Raw genomic sequence first — 24432 nt, 5'->3', positions numbered from 1 at the left:
CCTTAAATGAAATACACTGTGTACTGCATTGTGTACATTATTATTAATGATTAAATGAATAGAATACTTTAAGCTATATGCATCATATTGATTGGTGTATATATATGGACTTTATTTTGGATACAAAGGGCTCAATTCACCCCTTCTGATATAAGACGATGTACAGTGAACACCCTTGCACTAGTGAGAGCTATTGCACACCAGGGGCAATTCACCCCATGGGACACTAGGCAGCTCTCTCACCATCACTTTCCTTTAGGATTTCACCAGAGGAGGGCAGCTTTAAATTGGCCTTGGCACTCCATGGGAAGCCCCATCAGTGGAGCCTACCTGAGACTATGCTAATTAATTGTATTCATCAGGTGCTTTGGCTATGTCCCTTTCCAAGCCAGCACTGCCCAGTTTGCTGGCCAGTTATAGGCTCTGAGAGGAGTGGGATTTGTAGGCATCCCTCACTGACGCAACCCTCTTTCCACAACTTTCCCCTACGGAGGGCACTGAGTCCTCAATGGAAGTCAGGTTACATTGGCCTGAATCAAGACCCACAAATATAAACAAAGAGTCTCTCTTACCCAGACAGAGGATCCAGAGGGAGGAGTAAGGGCACAGGAGTCCTCTGCAAAGGTTCCTCTGTTCCTATGAGCTGGGCAAGGATGTCACCCAATAGCTCCTGTAGTCCCAGAAAAACTCCAACTCACTTCTCCCTGTGGACAGAAGATTTGCTAGCAGGACACCAGAGTAATCCAGTTACATTATAAGCAGCGTGGATATTTTTATAGTTTTGGAACAATAACAAAAATGCATTCTACTTCTTTTCATTTAGAGTGTGTAACAATAACAAGGGCCTTCAGCTTACCAAGCATATAAAGACTTAAAGCTCTCTTGGCAATGGCAGCTCACTCAGTGGTTCTTACTGGGCTGACAAAGGACTGCTGTGGTAGGTCTTGGGTCTCAGTTCAGGAAAGCACTGATGCATGTGCTAAAACACATACTTAGGTACTGCCATAGGTCATGATGTTTTTCTGAAGTGGGGACTTATTGCTGAATCATTAATTAATGATAGTTAATAAAGAAGTAAGTATCTATATTGCACCCACCCAATACCCAACTGGTAACAATAACATGTACTTTGCTGAGCATTGATTTCAGTGGGAGTTGCAGGTGCACTATACCTTTCAGGATTTGGTCCAACTGGAGCAGAGGGCACTCAGCCCCTTAGAGGCTGTGCCGAACATCTCACAGCCTGGGTCCCTTCTGATCTAGATGCAGCTTGGCAAGAATGGCATGAGTTCAGGAAGTGCCTTCTCTGCGGGTGTAATCACTGATGAATCAGTCTTACTTTTACTGGTAAGGCAGACAGCTAGAGTTGTGGCAGCCAAGTTTTGGTCACCAAAATAGTGATTGCACTACAGTCATCTATCATATTTGTACCAATGGTATTTATTTTCCTGATTGATTCTAATAAAATCAGCACAGAGTCCTACCACAACTATACTGTGGTTTTGAGGCATCTAGCCCTGGGGATTAGAGTGGGAAAGTTCTTTTTTTAATTTGCTTTCTAAACTTCATGTCTCTGATAAGATAAATAAACAATAATAAGAGAACCATATTTCACAGTTTATAGCTTTCATTAATTTTTAAGGAACAAGTCAAAGAAATTGCTGAAACAAAGCAATCATGGATGCTGTATGATGAGCCTATCAAAGAGCCACTTTAATATTTAACGAGACCAAAAACCTCTTACAACTAATCATGTTTTACTGGCACTTGCCCTTTGGCCTGGCAAGTGACTGTGTGTTTCTAAGGGACTAATATTTTTGACTTTCTAATGAATTATCATTCGTACAATAAGTAAATGTGGCAGGGTGGAGCTGTTTGCTTCATTAGTTTAGTTTAGGAAGCAAGATCTTTGTTCACATATCTTGATATTAATGATACTTTTACTTAAAACAATACTTCCCATGATTTAATAGTGCCTTTTCAGCCAAGAATTATTAATATTAATTAATTGAGCCTTACAACATCCTTATACTACCAGCTGGATATATTGTGACTCAGAAATGAATGGGCCCTGATTCAGCAGAGCACTGAAGCATGTGCGTATGTTGATTCCTAGGCCTTGTCTACACTACACAGTTTTGTCGACAGAAGTCAGTTTTCATCAATAAAACAGTGGAGGTGTACACACTGCAATGCTCCTCCTGCTGATGTAATTCTCCTGCTACGCCGACGTAAAAAAACCACATTGTTGAGCGGCATAGAGCTTTTTGCGACCAAGTTAGAGTGACGCAGTGTCAGTATAGACACTGCACTTGCTTATGTTGCCCTAAGTGGCCTCCAGAAGGTGTTCCACAATGCCTATCATGACCACTCTGGTCAGCAGTTTCATCTCTGCTGCCCTGCAGCCAGGTACACAGGCATGTGCCCTGGAAATTTTGAAATGCCATTTCCTGTTTTCTTGGCATGGAGAGTTCACAGAGCACCTTCCCAGGAAACGTGCTCCTGCCTGGACTACACCAGAGTTGTTGGATCTGCTGAGTATGTGGGAAGAGGAGGCTGTGCAGTCTCAGCTCTGCTCCAGCCATAGGAATTTTAATACCTACAGGCAAATTGCTCGTGGCATGGAGGAGAAAGAGCATGAAAGGGATACGCTGCACTGCCATGCTAAGATTAAGGCACTGAGGCAGGCATACCGGAAGGCAAGGGAGGCCGACCATCACTCTGGTGCAGCATTGAAGACATGCCACTTCTACCATGAGCTGAGCGCCATTGGCAGCCGCGACCCCACCTCCACTGCCATAAGCCCCGTGGATACTTTGGGGGAACAGGAGGCAGTGGCTAGCAGAGTCAACCCCGATGACGAAGTGGTGGATGAGGAGATCGAGTTGGAGGAGGATGTGGGACAGGCGACAGGGTCATCTGGAGGCGTGAAGAGCCAGGACCTCTTTTTGACTTTGGAGGGGTCTAGTCAGACCCAGTATTCTGGCTCTGGTGCGCCTGAAGCAGGAGTGGGGAGCTCCAGTAAGTACTCATTTTGCTTTGATACTGCACAGTGATGTGAGATAGAGGTGTCCTTTATTTTGTTAGATGGTGCACGTGGGAGAAGGAATAGAAATTAACAACACTCTAGGTACTGTTTGTATCTGCTTCTTATTCCCCAGTGCAGCTACACAGTGGGGGCCCTGCAGAAAAGTTTGTTAATGTACACCGGGATTTCCCGGGAATTTTCCATAGTTCCATAGAGATCTCTAGAAAACTTTCCTGCAGATACTCTGCAATCCTCTGCTGATGGTTCCTTGGCAGAGCTGCTTTTTTATTTTCCCCATTGCAGGAAACTTTGCCGCACCAATCGTCAATTACTTCTGCAGGAACCAAAGCAGCACACAGAAAAGTGGCATACAGATCCAGTCTGAAGCTGCACACATGCAGGAGATGCACCCTTGCATCCTTGGTTACCCTCAGCAGTGAGATATCAGCTTCAATCACCCCCGCCTGTGGAAAACAGTGCCAGTATTCACAGTAGTGTCCCTACGCGCATGTAGTGATCCCCTTCTGAAACCACCCAGACCCTTTGTCCCTTCTTGCACCTTCCCCCCTCACCACGTTTAGTGCTCTTGCTGTACTGCGTGCTTGCCAAGGGAAAGTGAGAAAGAGGCGTACGTAACTTTTATGATTCAGGACTGTGAGTACACTCACAATACTGTCTCTGTGTATTGGTTTTTTTGCTTCTGCAGATGTGCCCTTGAGGGCCAGCTCCTACACACCAGCTCAGCACCTCCATCAGATAAGGAGGTGAACATGTTTCAAGAAGTGTTGCAATTGTCTGATCATGCTGATAGAGAGCACAGAGCATGGAGAGAGACAATCAATGAAAAACTCAGAATGGATAGCTAGGAGAGGAGATGGGCAGGTGTGGATAATAGAGGAGCAGGAGTAGATGATAAAGCTCATGGAGGACCAAACAGAGATGCTCAGGTCCCTGATTGCACTGGAGTCAGAACACATCCATGCTCGACTCCCCCTGCAGCCCATACAGAACTGCATTCCATGCCCTCCCCAAACTCCCCCCACACACATTCCTTGCATATTTCCGGCCCGTCACAGTACCCGTTGCACTCCACCTCTAGGTACATGTTCCATAATGACAGCTGGACTTACACACAGCTGTGAGAGCCTCATTTGAGAGAGTGCTGCTCAGTGTCATGTCCCATGTAAGAAATGGAAATCTGTGTATTGCTGTTTAATAAAAATTTAGTCTTAAAAATTAAATGATTCTTTATTTGTGTCCTATGCACGGTTGTTGCAGCAGAAATTCATACACAGTGGCAATTGGCATATTTGCACACTACAATTAATACTCAGGCAGGAATCATTACATGGATCATTCAAGATAGCAAGTAAATAATGCCTGGCTGAATGCATTACAGAAAGACACATTATTGGGACTCATTATCAAAATGCTGCCTCAAGGCCTCCCTGATTCGAATAGTCCAGCCCCTCTTTGAGCCCCTCGGATAGCCCTGGTGTCTGGCTGCTCAAAATCAGCCATCAGCCAATCCACCTCAATGCTCCACCCCTGGGAAACTTTTCCACCTTGACTTCACAAATGTTATACAGAGCACAGCAGGTTGCTATGACCATGGGAATATTTTCCTCATTGAGGTCTAACCTGCCAAAAAGGCAGCACCAGTGAGCCTTTAATCTGCTAAATGCACATTCAATGGTCATTCTGGATTACTGTGGGCATTTTCACAACCTCTATTGGAATTTTCTAGTCTGGAAAGAAAGTTTCTGCATGCAGCTTTCTATACAGGCCCTTGTTCCTGAAGATGTGTGTGTCATGCATAGGGTCCTACCAAATTCACGGCCATGACAAACTCGTCACGGACTGTGAAATCTGGTCTCCCCGCCATGAAAACTGGTCTTTTGAGTGCTTTTACCCTATACTATACAGATTTCATGGGTGTTTCTTAAACTGAAGGTCCTGACCCAAAAGGAAGTTGCAGTGGGGGGTCACAAGGTTATTTTAAGGGAGTCGCGGTATTGCCACTCTTACTTCTATGTTGCCTTCAGAGCTGGGTGGCTGGAGACTGGCGGCTGTTAGCCGGGAGCCCAGCTCTGAAGGCAGCGCCTTGCCAGCAGCAGTGCAGAAGTAAGGGTGGCAATACCATACCATTGCACCCTTACTTCATGCTGCTGCCTTCAGAGCTAGGCGGTCAGAGAGTGGGAGCTGCTGCCTGTGGCCCCAGTTCTGTAGGCAGCAGCACACAAGTAAGGGTGGCAATACCATACCATGCCATCCTTACATCTGCACTTCTGTTGGCGGCGGCTCTGCCTTCAGAGCTGGGCTCCCAGCCAGCAGCCACTGCTTTCCAGCTGCCCAGCCCTGAAGGCAGCACCGCTGCCAGCAGCAGCGCAGAAGTAAAGGTAGCAGTACCGCAACCCCCCCACACACACACTCACAATAACCTTGCAACTCCCTCCCCACAACTCCCTTTTGGGTTAGGACCCCTACAATTACCATGACATTTCAGATTTAAACAGCTGAAATCATGAAATTTATTATTTTTAAAATCCCACGTCCGTGAAATTGACCAGAATGGGCTGTGAATTTGGTTGGGCCCTAGTCATGCACCTTCCCTGACTACCCTGTGCTGATGTCAGTGAAATGACCCCAGTGATCCACCAGCACCTGCAATACCATAGCGAAGTAGCCCTTTCTGTTGATGTACTCTGTCGCAAGATGGCCTGGGGTCAAAATTGGGATATGCATGCCATCTATCGCTCCACCGCAGTTAGGGAATCCCACTGCTGTAAAGCCATCCACTATTCACCACCCATTGTCCAGAGTCACAGTCCTGCGTAGCAGGAGGCAATTAATGGCCCTGCACACTTGCATCACTGCAACACCCACGGTGAACATCCCAACTCTGAACTGATTCACAACTGACCAGTAGCACTCTGGAGTTGCCAGCTTCCACACAGCAATTTCCACTCACTTTTCCACAGTGAGGGCAACTCTCATTGTGGTGTCCTTGCACCGCACTGCAGTGGCAAGCTCCGCAGACAGTTCCAGAAAGGTGGTTTTGCGCATCCAAAAGTTCTGCAGCCACTGCATATCATCTCATATCTACATCACAATTCAATCCCACTACTCGGTGTTTGTTTTCCGAGCCCAGTAATGGTGGTCCACCGTGTGCAGCTGCTCCATGAATGCCAACAGCAATCTTGAATTGTTTCTTTCAGTGGCACATAGCAGGGTAGGCACCACAAATTCATTTTCAGATTTGCAGTTCATGAAATACTGCAGGATCAGCTGTGTTGCATTCATAATACTTATTACAAGACTGAAGAGCAGTGCAGGATTCATGCTTTCAGGCAGAGATGGCGGGTGCCAAGTTTACAGGGGAAGTTGAAAAATGGCACAAAACGTAGTCAGAAGCCCGTGGATTGATAGGACGGAGAAAACTGCATCATGGGGGCGGTGAGCCCACCCCCATAATGCACTGCTATCCATTCCCAGAACTCCTAGTGTCAGAAGGTGGTGATTTGAACAGTGGGATAGCTACCCACGCTGCACTGCTCTCTCTGTCGGTGCTAAAGCACCAACTGTGGACATGCTCCACCCACATTATCTGGGTTGAGGGGCAGCAAAAGAGTGCCTATTAATAAAACACGTGCCTATGTAGGTTGTGGCACTTCTATGTATTTTTATGTAATCAATAATGGTCTAAGTCTTTTATGGCAATGTATGCAGCATGATTGCACTGTTTAACAGTGATGACTGTATTTTTGATGTGCTACACGAGCACTGAAGCACTGACAAATATATGGGAAAAGATTTACCAACTGCTTTAGAAGTAATCTGAACCCTGACTGAACTTTTATTAGGCTCACCTATCATTTGCTGTTTTGACATCAGAACAAGGAAAATATTTTTTTATAACAACTTATGTAAAGTCCCAGTAGGAGGAATGATCTCCTGAAAGACTGGAATCTTGAAAAGTGAAAAATCTGTCCTGATGTGGTTTCATAAACTAAATCAATTATCAGAGAGGAAAAAATATATTAATCAAAAATTATATATCCTTTAAAAAGGAAATATTCTTGGAGCCGTTTACAACAGCTCCAATTCAGAGATAATCAGAATTCCATAAAATGGTCATACTGGGTTAGATTTGTTAATTAGATTTGTTAGGATTTGTTAATTTGTATGATCAAGTTGAAATGGCATATCAAGAGGCAGTAAATCAATTGGAAAATGGAAATAAAAACTTTTTTTTTAAAAAAGAATCAAGGTTAAAGAAGATCCTAGTTTTAAGAAAGTGCATCTGTTTAAGAAAATAACAAACGCTTCGTGAATATTCATACAGGCCTTGATTCAGAAGGGCTTTCCTAAGGAGTTCAACATGTGCTTAAGTACTTTGCTGATTCAGGGTCTGATTCCAATAGTTACAGATCATTATTAAGCAGATTAGTTAATCCAAAAGAGTGGGGGCTGAGGGTTTAGACTATTTAGGAGAGAATAAATAATTTGTAATAAAAAATCAGTCAATAAAATTTGCACCGTTTTCTCTTAGAAATTTATCTACAAACAGGCTGTAGAATTCTTTTATATTTTAATTATTGAAAATTATTTGTAGATTTCTTCAGTGCATAAATTTTGGTCTGCAATAATTCGTGAGCAATTCACTGTGAATATTTAAAAAATTCACATGGCATTAGTCAGTCCCCAGTCCTTCGATGAATTCTGGGCGGATGCAGAATCAAGGTCATAATTAGATATGTCATATGATATTGACTGGGTGACTGATGTAGCTAAATAATAACAGAATGAGTTTTGAATTGCAGATTCAATTGTAAAATCTGCAAATTGAAATTCACATTGGTGCTTAGTTATTTATGCAATTTGAAAATCACAGTTTGTTATTTATACTTTTTGACATTCTAATTTTGGCAAATATTCAACTTAAAAATTCACTTTTTTCAAAGTCTAGTTGACTGGAATGCACTCTTCACTAAAATATTCATGGAAAATTAATTTGCCAGAATAGTAAAGTTTATTCATTGGAATATCTATGAACTATAAACACAAGAAGGTCATGAACACAGTCAAATATATGAATAATTGCAGATTTCTGTAAGTGAATATCAATTCTCCTCTCCCAGGTCACATTCAGTTCTTCATAAGAGGAAGGGAGAAGTCTTGTGGGTCAGGCATGGAATTGGGAATTAAGAGATAAATCACCTTGGCCCTACTTCTACAATGAGCTCCACATGGACAGACCACTGTGGAGCTTACTAGAAGTCAATGGGGTTTGGTACAGAACGGGGCAATGTCTGCACTGAACTCATTATGTGATACCTTAGTCTCTCTGTGTAAAATGAGTGTGTTACGGTGTTGTTAGGTTTTGTTCTGTAGTGCTTTGAGTCCCTCGGATAGAAGGCGCTAAATAAGTCCAAAAAATCAGTATATAATTCAGAAATAATTTCTTTGAAGGTACCACAATATTGAGAAATCGATCTTGGTAGTGATTGCCATCCATTTACATTGATTAAGAGATGAATTTATGATAATAGGAAGTAGTATCTTGCTAATTTGTTCTTACAAGCTCTGTAAAGTTAATGGGCACAAATAGAAAAGATCAATATCCACTCCCTCACTTTGGCATTCATTGTGCACATCTTCACAAGGAACTCATAGGAATTCTTTTAAACAAGTTTGTTCTTTTCCATCAGGTTGGTGGTCACACCATGTTGCCCATTCGTTGGATGCCTCCTGAGAGTATCATGTACAGGAAGTTCACCACAGAAAGCGATGTCTGGAGCTTGGGGGTCGTTTTATGGGAAATCTTCACCTATGGCAAACAGCCATGGTATCAGCTCTCAAACAATGAGGTGTGTATAATGCACTGTGGATAACAAAATGTGCTTCAGATGGTGGAGTTTAACTAAAGATATGGATGCAACATGGGAATCGCTCTCTGATTGGAAAGGATAGCACACAAGTTGCAATGTTATTTACTATGAAAATCACTATGTACTTGCCAACACTTACGGTATCATCACAAGTGTCATCGTTTGGGTCCATTTTTCTCTGGCTTTTTAAATTTTTCCTGCTAAGAGAAAAGGGTGTTATCCAAGTAGAATACAAGAAAGTTGTGGGATAGGCTGGAACCTGCCTGGGGTATGGAGAAAAAACTGAGGTGACAGGTGTTGCAGTCTTGCAAAGGAAAGGGGCTGGAGTATCTTCAGCCCAGCCTCTATTACAGGTATCAACCAGTGTGTGTAAGTGACTCAAAAACAATGCTGCTGTCTTACCCCAGTCTATAACAAATTGAGGGGATCCGGAAGTCCTTTGAAGCCCAGGAAAACTCTGCCAGGGATGACCCCTTGTATCTCCAGTCGCTGGCCACCTGCCACTGTGATGCCTCTATGAGCATGTGGGAGGGAATGGTTCTGAGTGAGAGAGGAGCATGCAGCATTTGGTTTGGAGTTTGTATCACAAACCCTACCACAATTGCCAGTCGTTAGGGTACTTGTGCTCAGTCTCAATAGAGGCTTGTGTGGGTGTGGAAGCTGAACTGAAGCCCGCAGAATGAATTACCCTAGTAAGTAGGATGAAGGGCATTGGTCCCTCCAAGTTAGGATTTTGGGAGGTTGATGGAACAGATTTTGGAAGCTTATATCATTATTTCCCATGATTTACCAGTTCTGTAGACAGAGAATTTCAGTCTACAGGGCTGCCAATTTAGCCCCTTTCATAAGAAATAAATTCACTCACACTCAGGGCTTGTCTACAGAGGAAAATTGTACCAGTGTTAGGCAAAGTATGAATTTAAACTGCTATAGCTATACCAGTGTCACTCCCCATGAGGATCCTCTTATTCCAGACTGCCTTTTTCCAGTTTAGCTGATGTCACTTTGGAAGTGGTTTAAGCCAGTGTTTTTCAAAGTTCGGGTCGTGACCCAGTACTGGGTTGTGGCATGTAAGGCACTGGGTCGCCTTGCTCAGCACCCAGGGTCCCTAGCATCTCTGGTCAGCACCTGCTAAGGCAGGCTAGTGCCTATCTATTGCTCCACTGATTCTTTCTTTGCTCTCTCACTAGGTGATCGAGTGCATCACTCAGGGCCGAGTTCTGCAGCGACCTCGTACGTGCCCAAAGGAAGTGTACGACTTGATGCTGGGTTGTTGGCAACGGGAGCCTCACATGAGGCTCAACATCAAAGAAATCCATTCCCTCCTTCAGAACTTGGCCAAGGCTTCTCCAGTTTACCTGGATATTCTAGGCTAGAGCCTCCTAGCATTTCCTCTTATGGGCTGTGTGAATGAATGTGTTCAACGGCCACTGAACTCCATCAAAATATGTTCTTAACTCTGACAGTAGTAATGACAAAGATGCGGAGAAGCTTTCAAAGGGCAAGCAATGTGCACTTCTCCATCTGTAGACACAGTATTGACTTTTTTGACATTATTGAAATGTATCTCTTTTCTCTTTCTCTTTCTGTTTCTCTCATTTTTTCTCTCTCCTTCTATTCAATCTGGCTTCTGCGTTATTGTAACTCTGCATAGACAAAGGCCTTAAAAACCTGATCTGTTATATCAGCAGACACTCCAGATTGCCCACCACAACTAACAATGCCTTGTTGTACTCATGCCTTTGATGTGGATGAAAAAAGGGAAAAAAAATATTTGACTCGAACTTTGTGACTTCTGCTGTACAGATACTGGGAGTTTCTCTTGATTCACCTCTACTTTTTTTGCTTCAGCGTATGGGTGGAAAAAGAAGATTGGTGTTCTCTATGGGAAGCTTATTTCTAGTTGAGATAAAGCCAGATAGAAAGAAAACAGCATTGTGTGAGCCACTATATGGAAGAACTATGGGATTAGATGGCATCCAACCCCGCTCAAAAACACTGAAATGATTTAATGGAAGGAAAGGATTCTGTGCTTTCCTCTGGGAGTCTGTCTGAGGAGTAAAGGGATTGTTTAAAGAGTGTGCTTGGTTAGCACTTTTCATCATCAGATCCAGTACAATGGTCTATGGTAAAAAGAAAAGGATGCTGCCTGCATTGCACTAGATTACACAATACTATGATAAGCTAAATACAATCCCTCAACTTGTCTTAGAGTAGGATATTGTGATAGCACTGGTATAAAAGTGCTCTCCAGCCTTTGGTAATACAGGCTGAAGCTAGGCTGATTAATGTACAGTATGCATTTCAGGGTCAAGTGTTGAAGCTGAGGACTTTGATCAGACAGGACAAGTTGTAGATGCTGAGGCAAGCTGTAGATACAGTGCTTGTCAGGCAGCATATTCCTACTGCTGTCCTTCTCCATTCCCGTTTTTTCACTGTGCAAGCAAAATTGTGCATGGTCTTCGTCGATTAATGCCCTTTGTGCAGAAACTATTGCTCATCTTGTTGTACACCCTGATAGGAATAGCAAATCCATAAAGGTATAACATATTTAATTAGAGGGAGCTAATGGAGGTCATTAGCTACATTCAGATGTCTTTACATTGTTACAGATATGATACGACGCAAATAATCTAAAACATGGAAATAGTAGATTATGTTTGATCCATGGCAGGGGATGATAGAATTAAGTCCCTGGACTTAATCTAGACCGCTAGATATGATCCTGTGGTTATCACTTGATATTATAGCATACAGACCCTGAGTTCAGCACCAATTTCTGGTTGATCTAGTGGTGTCATTCCCAGCATCCACTGTTCTGTAATTTATTTATGTCTGGTTGGAAAGGCATTGTGTGCATACAGTATATGCATGGCCACTGTGCTGATGGCAAGTGCATGGGCATCTATGTTTATTTTTCAAACAGATGCTGAAGATTTACAATTTAGATTTAGGATTATTTTTCTTATGAACTCTTACAAATGGAAATAAATCTTACCTGTTCCTCAAGAACATTTGCCTCCCTCTGTGAGGGGGCCTTGCTGCAAAAAATTGTCTTTTTTTTTTTTTTTTTTAAATATTATGAGCCAGATCAAAGAGTAGTAGTAGTTCTTCATCTTTGTGTTGTGGTTATTTTATTTAATACGTTAAGCATTTTATTTTTGTAAGTGTTCCCATAATATGTTAATATATAATTTGCTTGCATATATTATTTATTAAAGCACTTTCTTTTTTCCTTCAGTGGCTTTTAAAGCCAGTTCATAGAGATTTTGAACATTTTCAGAAATAAAACAATTGACTGGACAGTGATGGAATTGAACCCTCCTCTATGTCAGTGAAAAAAAGCATTAAAAATAAACTTAACGATGTAACTATAAAGCCATATGCAGTATTTCTTTAATAAACCAGATGTTATTTCTGAACCACTAGAACTGGAAATAAAAAAAAAAAAAAAGCCAGAGGAAGACTCATATAAAATGGGCTTTAAGATTTTATCTGGGCTGTCTTAGAAGTTTGAATAGCAATAGCCCTGTTAGAAAAAAATTGAACATTCAGGGAAACCCATTCTCTTGAGGGCCTGAGTTTTATGTTTTTAAGAAACTCAGTTTCAATATAACAGAAAGTGGAAAAGAAAATGTAAAGTGGCAAGAGTCCACTGAGACTATACTTTTAGTGTGAAGAGGGAAGGGTTGTGTGTTGGGGAAGGGAGGTACAAAACTCCTACCTGTTGTATTCTGTCATAGTTTCTTATGCCCTTTAGAAAAATGTATCCTTTTTGTCTCCAAGATATTGTTCTCTCTGGGCAATCGCCCTAACCTGAAAGCAAACAGGTAGGTTTTGCAAGAACTAATAGAATGTATACCAAAAATGAAGAAAAAAATACAATTTGATCTAATGGCATCCTTTTTTCATTACTAAAAGAGCATACTAGAGTCATGTATGGGGAAAATATAGTGTGTTAGAATACACTGTGCAACAGCATATCAGTATGTCAAACTTAAAGGACCAAATGTTCTACAGAGCCAAAAATATGAATAAACTTGGCCTATATCACACATGTGAACAGTAGTCCATAAAAGCTATAATCAATGTAGACTAGCTATTAACTAATGCTAAACCAGTTCTTGCATTTATTCATAAGGGGGTGTAAGTGTAGCAAAATGAGTGGAAAAGAGAAAAAGAAATATGTTCAAATGGCAATGAGGGGTGAATGTATGTATAGACATTTGTCATGCTTGCAACTTCAGCTAAATCTTGTACACTGAGCAAATATGACAATCAGGCTCATTACAAAATCTTTTGGACTATGCTACAAACCGATGATATATATATAATATATATTATATAATATATATTATATATATGTGTGTTTACATAGGGAGTGTATATATACATGGTATATACATATATGTATATGTGTGTTATAAATATTTGATTTATACATATGCAGACATGCATATACAATATGTGTGATTGTGTGTATATGTATAAATTTACATATACATGTATTCTAACAGATTATAATTAGGGTACAATGTTATTAATAAAGTCCGCTAAATAACCAAAATCCTGTTTTCCTTTGGTATTTCTTTTTCTATGTTTATAAGATTTAACTTTTTATGTAAATGCAGTTCCGCATGGGTGGAGGAAATACTAGAATGCCAGAGATATTTTTAACAATCAACATTTTTTTCCAAATGATTGTATAAAAGCAATCCCTCCGTTATTGTCTAATATTCATTGATTTCTCACAGAGCAATGAACAGATTGGCTTCAAACTTCCTAGAAGAAAGTTTGGTTTAAAATAATTTCTGTTTTTGTGCTATTATTGTTGTATTGTTCAACAGCAGTACTACAGCTCCATTGGCATTTTGCACTTCTCTTCAGTTACAAAATAATTCCAAGAATGAGCTGGAATTTTCAGTTTGCAACACAACTGGTAGAACAATGGTGAGAACTCCAAAACCCTGCAGTAATAATAGCAGCAGCTAGTATTAGGAATTTCCCACGTTCTCTCCTTCACCCTCAGTAAATCTGCAGAACTCAGCAACCAGCTGTAGCGAACAGTATTTGTAAAGCAACAGCACCCCATGATGCATGATGGAACTTCTTTTTACATAGGAGTTCATTCATTTTGATTTATAAACCAATATATTTATATATTATCTGCTGTTCAATAAATAACTGCCATTTACTTCTCTCTCTCTCTCTTTCTGCTCTTTGGAGATATTTTTGTTGTGCTCGATATAGACTTTCACAGAACACTTTAAAGATAAAAGAAACACCCCAATAAAGCGATCAAGTCACTAGCTGACTAAGTTATAGTGCATATACGTAATAACAAGACTGTCTCCAGGTTGTTACAGCCTGTAAAAGAAATTCAAATATTGCTGTAAGAATGTGGGAGTGGGTGGGGAGGGGGTTGGGGTTTGTGGTTGAAGATGAAGGTTTTGATAGCACAGGAAGCTGTATTTTCTTGTTGTCAGGGTTGGGATGAACCACTGCTGCTCTGAGTCAAGAGGTCCTTGAAGAGCCTTAGTTAATTTTTATTTTATTTTATTTTTTTGCTACATTCATCACAAATATGAAGCAAAAAAAAGTCTACAATGTTGCAGGGAAAACACTGTGAATTTCAGCAACCAAGTGACTATTTTGCCATCTTTTTAAAGTACGTCTCAGGAGAAGAAATGGGAAATGATGGGTATATTATTTTCTTGTCTATGCATTCTAGGCCAGGTCTATGGTTTTTTTTGTTTGCTTGTAGAAAGTTCTGAGTGAAGATTGGCTGAAATGTATTTTATAAACACAGAATACTTTGGGCAAGCATAGCAGAAGCTGCTTCTGGCAAGGCTATTTGGCAGGAAGGCATAAGAAAATAAAAATCAAATAAAATCTTTTCAGAGGCCTATATCTTGCAGCTTATATGTATTGTTCTGTAACATAAAGAAAAACAAATGTCGAACAAGCAGCTGAGAATTTTATATACAAGTAATTCAATTCAGTGTGGATGTTTAATTACATCACCAATAGAGAAAGATTCAATTTATTATGAAATATTTGCCCCAGCCCTGCTCTCTACCTATGCTTCGTGTATATATATGTATATTTCTAGATACCACTCTCTCTCTCTCTCTCTCTCTCTCTCTTGAGAGTGAGAGAGAGGGAGATACCTACTTATAAATATAGATCTCTATATTTGTCACTAAAACTGTGACCTGGTGTTTAGAGCTATCTTTCTCCTTTCTTTTTCTTTTTTTTTTTACACTGTGATGTCTCTGTGCAGATATTTAGTGGTTCTTGTTTTGCAGTTTGTTATAGAAATTCATTGCTTTAGAAGATCCATTGCATCTTGGCTGATTTTGAAGTGATGCCTGAGTATCAGTGTTAAAAGATTTGTTTGTGAATCATGTGACCAGCTTCTGTCAACATGACATGGAAAGTCTCTTGTACTACAGTGTATTTAATACAAATGATGTCTTTCAATAAACAGTGTCATCCAAAAGAGAGACTGTAAGTGATACAATGATGATTACTTTAAAAATGTATACAATTTTCATGAAACATTGTGTGGTATTTTCTTTTATTTGAATCCTGTTTAAAAAACGTAATAATGAATGGCTAAATGTGCTTGGAAATGTGACATATTTACAGTCTAAAATAATGATAAAAAACAGTTCCATAGAGGTACTATACTCCTATGAGATGAAAGAAGCATCACATACGAAACAGTTATGAAATTTTCTACCTGTATTTACACAAATAGGGCTATTTAAAAAAAAAGTCCTAAAGTGAACCCATTGGAAAATTTGCACATTTGGGTACATGTGCATGTGAATACTTGTTTGTCATACAGTTATCCATATAGCATATGCTGTCCTGCAATAAGGTGCTTATCAGTAGGTGAAAGTATTTTCTGGATACAGTTTATGTGCATGTTTTCAAAATGTGTCTCATAATCCACAGCACCATTAATAAACTAGCGAAGATTAGAGTTTGGGTTTCTTCCTTGTCCCAATGTAGTATTCAAATGTTGTGAACAAATGTAGCATTAATTCCAGGCCAGCCTGTATAGTAGCTGAAACTCATAAATAGTAATATATAAAAAAAGCAGTGTTTATATATTCAACATGGCTTCAGCTGCCTAATTGAAGATCCCACTGTAGGTTATTGATTTACCCAAGTGTAACATACACACCTTCTGAGTGTGGTGTTCTGTCCTATCTAGTGGCACCGAGACCACTTAGAGAGAGACAGCGAGATTAATGAGTTTGCTCTACAGCCTTAGCTACCAGCCAGTTGGCTCTTAGCTCAGGTGGTAGAGGCTCATGCACTAAGCTCCAGATTCAATCCCACCTGCCAACAACTGAAGTCTGACGGCATTACATGAGGCCTTCAGATTTAAAGGATACCAATAGGAAAGCCACTCTATGGCTATAACTGTTTGGCTTTGCCAAGAGATCTGCTTGAGATTGCAGGAGCTGGCTGTCATTCTAAAAGTCTGAGGGGAAATTATCAAGCAAAGAGCAGCCCGACACAAGGCCAGTCTAATGCTATGAAAATAGCATCAAGATCTGTGCTAGTAAATTAGTTGTCAATGTATCATTCAGTCAGTGGGAAGCGAGCCTCCTAGTGTGGCATGACAGACTTGGGCCGGCCAGGCTCCCGTTAGCACTCTACAAAGAGCTGTCTAGACAGCGCTTTGAAGATGTGGCGCAGGCTGAAGATCGGCCTCTGAAGCTTAAGGATAGGGGTGGATTTCAGTTTGCTTCCATGGGCTGTATAGACATACCCTTAGGGTAATATTATACCATTTCATGGTGACTATGCAGGATGCAGATAGAGCAGGAGTATGCCATACCATCAAATCTTGGTTGTTGAAATGAAACTCCTAGCCATTATGGCCTTGACTCCACTAGAGAACTGACTTGGTTGTGATTGAACTGGATACACTGAACCACTTGAAGTGGAAAAGATTAATTGAATCCACACTCCCCATGCTGAGTGGGTTTATGTTTTTCCCCTTATCCACACTAGAGCTGTCTTAAACCACTTCACATAAACCTGGCCATACATTCTAGGTGATGTTGCAAGGCCACATATGTGCACTGTGAGACAGTAGTGGGAGGCCTAGTTAAACTGTTACAGCTTGTCTGTGTCCACGCTGACACTGAACTAGTTAAGCTTTAACTAGTTATTAACCCTGCTGAAAGATAACCTCTTCTAGCTGAGTATTACATTGGTTGGGGTATTTCTGTATGTATATGCAGCGTTCTGCAAACATTCTAAGGGTTATAACTGGTTTAATTTCTTTAGTATAGACCAGGCCAATGTGACAGTTTACACAGTTGTGCTAACTGGACTCCTCCACCTCTCTAGCAACACAGCGGCCCAAGGTACCATGTAGCAGCTGGTCGCCCAGCTTATGCAGTACTCCTCTCAAGGATGGTGATGTCAGGCATGCAGCAGGAATTAATAAAGCAAAGAGCTGCACCCTTGCTTATTGCCAATCAGGTGGAGGAGACCATGAGGCCCTTAGGACCTGATCAGGGGGAGATTTGCCAGCAACAGGAATACTGGATGAAGTCCTTACTCAGGATCATGAAGGTTTGATCCGGGATCATCTGCTAAAGCAAGAAATTGTCATAGCTGTAGTTCTGTAGCACCTACTTGGCTAAGAGCAGTGCTAATAAATGCACAGCACACTTAGAGTATCGCCACAAATGAGAGATTTAACTTAATGTTTTCCTATTACTGGCTTTGTTTTTATTATCTTTGGTCCCCAGCAACTGTAATGATGAAATTTGATTTTGACTGCACATAGGTACGCCTTAAAGAGGCTAACAAGCTTGCAGATCATCTCAGTATTTTCAGTGAGTGTTGGACAAACTGCAATGGTTTGTTAAAGCCTTTTGTTATCTCCCTACCACAAACTGCTAGTCAAGCATACTCACTATGTGTGACTTTATATAAGGATGGTTTGCGAAAGATTGTCAGCTGTGTCTTTGACATATTAATAATGTATTCAGAAATCCCTTTACCCTTCCTGTTTCTTTCTTCTCCTTAGAGCGCATAAACTTATTTAAAAACTTGTGTGTGTGTGTGTGTGTGGGGGGGGGGGATTGAATGTTCAACCCAACTGCTGTGGCTGCTATGGTTTTAGAAACTTTCACAATTGATTTTGTGCTGAAAAAGACTGTCAACCCTGAGTATTAAATGCTTCAAATAACTGTAAGATCAATAATCTTGACGACTGTATTATTAAAAAAATCATTCACAGTATCTTATTGATTACTCCTGTTAGTATTTTTTAATGGACATAATTTCTTTTGAGGTCAGTGGAAAAGTTCATGTTACAAAGAATAATAAAAGCCTGTGAAATAATAAAAAGATATTTGAATAATTAGAAGAGTACCAATCATACTCTGATAAACTAGATCCTCCAGGATCACTTATAAAAATAAAAAATAAACTTATTATGCATTGGGTCCAAATATGTGCTAGGCAGTTATCATCCAAGCAACCTTCTCTGAGAGCCTTCCTGTCCCTCTAGCAAAGGAAGACAGAAGACAGAAGATTCTGGCTAGGTAAATGGTGTAGGGTGCAGGGCTATGGTTTTGTGGAACATTGGTCCACCTTCTTTGGGGAGAGAGGGCTGTATAGTTTGGATGGCCTCCACCTCAGTAGAAGGTGGACTAATTTCCTCAGGGACGGGCTGCCTAGAGCAGTCAGGTGGGGGTTAAATTAATAACAAAAGGGAAGGGATGATCTGAGAACTCGGTGAGCACAAAACTGAGATGTTGAGAACAAATTTAATCGAAGAACCAAACGACAAAAAGAGAAGAAATTCTTGAATTGACTATGCCCAAATGCTAGAAGCCTGGTAACAAACAAGGGGAATTGGAATTGCTCATTTATGAGCATAAATTCAATCTACATGATATTATGGAAACCATGTGGGATGATTCACACAAGTGGAATGTTCAAATCAATGGTTATAAGCTATTTCGGAAGGATCAAGTGGGTAAGGGGGAGTGGTACTGTAAGTCAAAAGGGTATTACCTGTTTCCAAGTCACGGATAACTCAAAGGAAAATGATTTTGAATGCTTATGGATTAATGTCCTAACAGATATAGCACAAGATGGGGTACCAGTTGATGTCTGCTATATATAGGGTGACCAGATCGCAAGAGTAAAGTATCAGGACACATTGGGTGCTGGGGGGCAGACATAGGTGCACAGCCCTGACTGGAGCCATGAGGGAGGGGGACGCACAGCCCTAGGAAGCTGCGAGGGGGGGTGTATGGCCCCTGTTGCAGCCCCTGCGAGGGGTTCATGTCCCCAGCTCCAGCCCCCGGCAGAAGCCACAGGGCGATTGCACAGGGCCCTGGTTCCAGCCCCCAGTTGAAGCCATGGGGCCGGGACGCATGATCCCAGTTCCAGCCCTGGCTGAGCGGCTGGCTCAGCCCAGCTGACAGTCACCTCACCTCCCAGCAGGGCCGGTGAGTGTGACCAGGGGAGGGGGCAGGTCATGGGGGAGTGAGTGGCTGGGAAGTCTGTGGTGGGGCGCTGGGCTGAGAGGGGGTGGAGGGCAATGGGCAGTGGGGGAGATTTGTGTGTTTTGGGGTGCTAGGCAGTGGGGGTCTGTGTGGCGCACTATGTAGTTGTGGTGGAACTGTGGGGAAGGGCACTGGGTAGTGGGGGAGATCTGTGGGTGTTGGGGAACTAGGGAGTGGGGGGGTTCTGTGTGGGGTGCTGGGCAGTTGCGGTGGGGCTGTGGGTGGCGGGGAAGATGCTGGGCAGCAGTGGTGGTGTGCAGTGCACTGTGCATTTGTGTTGTGTTGGAAGAGTTATGGGAGGGGCACTGGGCATAGTGGGTCCAGGGGACACTGGGCATAGCAGGTCTGGGAGGTGCCAGGTGAAGGAGCTGTGTGGTGCAGCATGGGTCTGCCCCCAACAGGAAGGGGAAGGTGGCCCAGTGTGTGTCTGATCATGTCATGCATGCCCCATTGCCCCTGGTTGGACCACTGCTTGCCTCCTCACCTGAGGACTGGGGCAGGAAGTGCAGGGGAGGGTCCCAGCGGAGCTTACCTGGGGCGGCTTTCGGGAAGTGGCTGGCAGGTCCCTCTAAGTTCTAGGGTCAGGGGTGGCCGGAGGGTCTCCATGTGCTGCAACCACCACTAACGCCAGCTCCACAGCTCCCATTGGCTGGAACCATGCCAATGGGAGCTGAGGGGGCAGGGCTTGCCTGGTACAGGCAGAGCTTGCATGGTACAGGCAGCGCGCAGAGCCCCCTCACTTCCCCGGACTCTAAGAACCAGATGGACCTGCCTGAGGTGGGGTTGGGGTCCCAGCGGCACTTACCTGGGGCAGCTCTGGAGAAGTGGCCAGCAGGTCCCTCTGGCTCTTATGGTCAAGGGCAGCCAGAGGGCTTTGCGCACGGCCCATGTTCCCAGGCCCTGCCCCGCCCCCGCAGCTCCCATTGGCCTCAACGGAGCTGGCACTGGTGGTGGACGCAGCACTCGGAGACCCCCCTGGCTACCTCTGTGCCTAGGGGCCACAGGGTCCTGCCAGCCACTTCCCAGGAGCTGCGTGGGAGCCTTCCAGCTAGTGACCAATCCACTCCAGCCCCGCGCCAAAATATCAGGACAAATGGTGTTCCGACTGTACATTGGACAAACAACTAAATATTGGGGTGGTCCCGATTTTATCAGGATGTCTGGTCACCCTAGCTATATACCACCAAATCACACTGGGGAACAGAATGACTATCTCCTTATGCACCTATCTACAAAGTTTAGGGGGGGTGGGAATGTGACCATGAGGAACTTCAATTTGAGTAACATATGCAGGAGGTTTCATGCTGCCATTACTAAAACATCCTTGGAATTTTTAAACATTATAGATGACAATTTCCTAACTCAAAAAATGTTGTAGCCAACACAGGAGAATTCTATGTTAGACTTGTCCTAACAAATAAAGAGGAACTGTTTTTCATAGAAATCAAAAGTCAATGGTAGCTTAAGTACAAGCAATCATGACCTAGTCATATTTATAATGTGCAAGCAAAATAAAGTCCAGACCAGTAATATATATATGATACTTAAATAAGGCCAGTTTCACAAAGCAAATAATAATTAACAGCCAAACCCTCTGGGAGGATGATTTTAATCCAAAAAATTTCAATGATAATTGAGAATCATTTAAGAACATTTTACCAGATGGCCAAAAAGCCACAATCCCACCAATGAGAAAGCAGTGCTGGTTTAAAAGCTGGCATGGTATAGAGGGGAATTGAAGGCAGCTTTAAGATACAAGGAGAAATTATGACCAGTAGAGTTAAAGACTATAAAAACGAATGTTTTAAATGTATTAGAAACAAAAATAATCCTGACAATGGTATCGGTTCATTGCTAGATGGAAATGGCAGAATTATCAATAATAATGCCGAAAAGGCAGAGGTGTTCAATAAATATTTCTGTTCTGTGTTTGGGGAAAAAACAGATTACATAATCTCGTCATATGGTGATGATAATACTCTGACCATTCCACCTGTATGTCTGGAGGATGGTACACATGCGCTACTAAAGCTAGACATTTTTAAATCAGCAGGTCCAGATAACTTCCTCCGAGAGTTTTAAAAAAGTTGTCTGAGGAACTCGCTGGACCATTAATGTTGATTTTCAATAAGTCATGGAACACTGGGGAAATTCCAGAAGCCTGGAAGAAAGCTAATGTTGTGCCAATTTTAGAAATGGGTAAACAGGATGACCTGGGTAATTACAGGCCTCTCAGCCTGACATTGATCCCAGGCAAGCTAATGAAAAGGCTGACACTGGGCTCAATTAATAATGAACTAAAGGAGCGTAATTTAATTAAGGCAAATTAGCATGGGTTTAATGAAACTAGATCCTGTCTCACTAACTTGTTCGCTTTTTTTGATGAGCTTACAAATTGGGTTGATGAAGGTAATTAGGTTGATATAATACACTTTGACTTGGTAGCATACGACATTTTGATTTAAAAACTAGAACAATATAAAATTAACATGGCACACATTAAATGGATTAAAAACTGACTAACTGATAGGTCTCAAAATGTCACTGTTAATGCAATCCGTCACTGAGCTGGTTTGTTTCAAGTAGAGTACCTCTAGACACAGTTCTTAGCCATTAGCTATTTAACATCTTTATGATGACCTGGAAGACAACATGAAATCGTCACTGATGAAGTCTGCAGCTCACACAAAAATTGGGGGAATGGTAAATAATGAAGAAGACAGGTCACTGATTCAGAGCAATCTAGATTGCTTGGTAAACTGGGTACTGGCAACACTAACATGGCTAAATATAAATGTATACATCTGGGAACAGAAAATGTAAGCTATACTTCCAGGATGGGGAACTTTATCCTTGGGAGCAGTGACTCTGAAAAAGATTTGGGGCATGGGGTGAATAATCATCTGAATATGAGCTCCCAGTGTGACACTGTGGCCAAAAGACCTAATGCAATCTAAAGGGGAATCTCAAGAAGGAGTACAGAAATTATTTTACCTCAGTATTTGGTTACACGGTGTGACCATTACTGAAAAACTGTATCCAGTTCTGGTGCCCACAATTCAAGAAAGATATTGATAGATTGATGATAGTTCAGAGAAGAGCCATGAGAATGATTAAAGGATTAGAAACCATGCCTTGTAGTGCTAGACTCAAGGAACTCAATCTATTTATTTTAACAAACAGAAGATTAATAGGTGATTTGCTTACAGTTTCTAAGTTCCTACATGGGGAACTAATATTTAATAATAGGCTCTTCGATCTAGCCAAGAAAAGTATAACATGATCTGGTGTCTGGGAGTTGAAGCTAGACAAATTCAGACAGGAAATAAAATGTGCATTTTTAATGGTGAGAGTAATTAACCATTGGAACAATTTACCAAGGGTTGTGGGGGATTCTCTGTCACTGACCATTTTTAAATCAAGACTGGATGTTTTTCGAAAAGCTCTGCTCTAGGAATTGTTTTGGGGAAGTGCTAAGGCCTGTGGTATATAGGAGATAAGACTAGATGATCACAGTGGTCCCTTCCGGCCTTAGAATCTATGCAAACATAGCAAATAAAAAGACATGACACAATCACTGCTTCAAAGAGTTTGCCATCTAAGGCTTTGACCTGCAATTTGTTGAGTGTGGACTGATCCTTGTAACTGCATGAAGCCCCTTTGGCTACAGTAGGGTAGTGTACTGTGATCACAAGTATTGCAGTATTGTAGCTGTCATGCAATGAATAAAAGAGGGAATTGCTAATGTTAGATTCTTGGGCTGACCATGATATGCATATAAAAATATACCATCAACAACAAATCACCAAAAAAATAGAATTGAGCCAAGATAGAGAACCAAAAGGCTGCTGAAAGCAGAAGGAACTCCCGTCTTGAGCGCATTCTGAAGAAGCTCTTAACAAAGTGCATGATATGTGTACATAGGGGAGAGGAAGAGGTGGATGAGGAAAGATTAGAGCTCAAAGTCATGTTCCAATTAGAAACCATGTTAATTAAAAATACAGTGCAAAACAGCTGAATATATGTTAGCATCTTTTGGCAACTTCTTTATGTTTACTGCTTCAATTTGTGAGCTCAAAGCAAAAATAAGAACATGCAAGTAAAGCAGAGATGGGCCAAACCACTTCAGTGTACTTTCTGTGCCTCTTATTAAAGACTCTTATTAAAGACTATTACTAGGCCTATGGGGAGAAGAAGCATTTTATGCTTGTGCAAGATGTTCTGTACCAGTCCCTGACTGACATCTACTAGTCCAAAGTGGTTCTGCAGGCAGGGCTTATATTGTTCTCAAAGACATGCCAGCTTTGCCATTACATGATGATGGAATTATGTTGGTTTAAATACATGTAGAAAGTTACTGCTTCCTCTGATGAAAAGAGGGAAATGTATTTTCATATGAGAGAACATTTACAGAGTGAAAAGTGATCGAATCTGCCACTCAGCCAGGGTAGAAGCTGATTTGGGAGGTTGGTGACACAACTAAGACTAACAGCAAATGGTGATATCAACAAACGCAAGAATTAAACAAATCAGAAGACAAGTTACCAATGTAAATCCATGGGTTCAAATTCTGTTCTCAGTCACACTGCTAGAAACACAGAATAACTTCATTGATTTCAAACAAGCGGTCCTGCAAAGTCAGAATTGCTGAGGCTGGAATAATAAGGATGAACAAATTTGCACCTTTTAGTTCAGAACCTCAAACCAATTTACAAACATCACTTATGATGGTGTGGACCAGGGGTCGGCAACCTTTCAGAAGTGGTGTGCCTAGTCTTCACTTATTCACTCTCATTTAAGGTTTCGCATGCCAGTATGACATTTTAACCTTTTTAGAAGGTCTCTTTCTATAAGTCTAGAATATATAACTAAACTATTGTTGTATGTAAAGTAAATAAGGGTTTTAAAATGTTTAAGAAGCTTCATTTAAAATTAAATTAAAATGCAGAGCCCCCCT

The 24432-nt window shown here is 41.6% G+C and overlaps 1 protein-coding gene across 2 annotated transcripts in view; it reads left to right on the top strand.

Moving 5' to 3' along the window:
- NTRK2 (neurotrophic receptor tyrosine kinase 2) overlaps positions 1-12383 on the top strand; it is a 273512-nt gene extending 261129 nt beyond the window's left edge. For both annotated transcript variants that reach the window (XM_034774168.1, XM_034774167.1), the window contains exons 17-18: positions 8740-8898; positions 10110-12383. In XM_034774168.1, the coding sequence (XP_034630059.1) occupies positions 8740-8898; positions 10110-10295 (345 nt within the window). In that variant the 3' untranslated portion in view covers positions 10296-12383. The remainder of the gene's footprint in view (positions 1-8739; positions 8899-10109) is intronic.
- The last annotated feature ends 12049 nt before the right edge of the window (positions 12384-24432 follow it).

This window comes from Trachemys scripta, chromosome 6, assembly GCF_013100865.1.
Source record: "Trachemys scripta elegans isolate TJP31775 chromosome 6, CAS_Tse_1.0, whole genome shotgun sequence".
Taxonomy (NCBI): domain Eukaryota; kingdom Metazoa; phylum Chordata; order Testudines; family Emydidae; genus Trachemys; species Trachemys scripta.
This window is presented reverse-complemented; position numbering and strand designations above follow the sequence as displayed.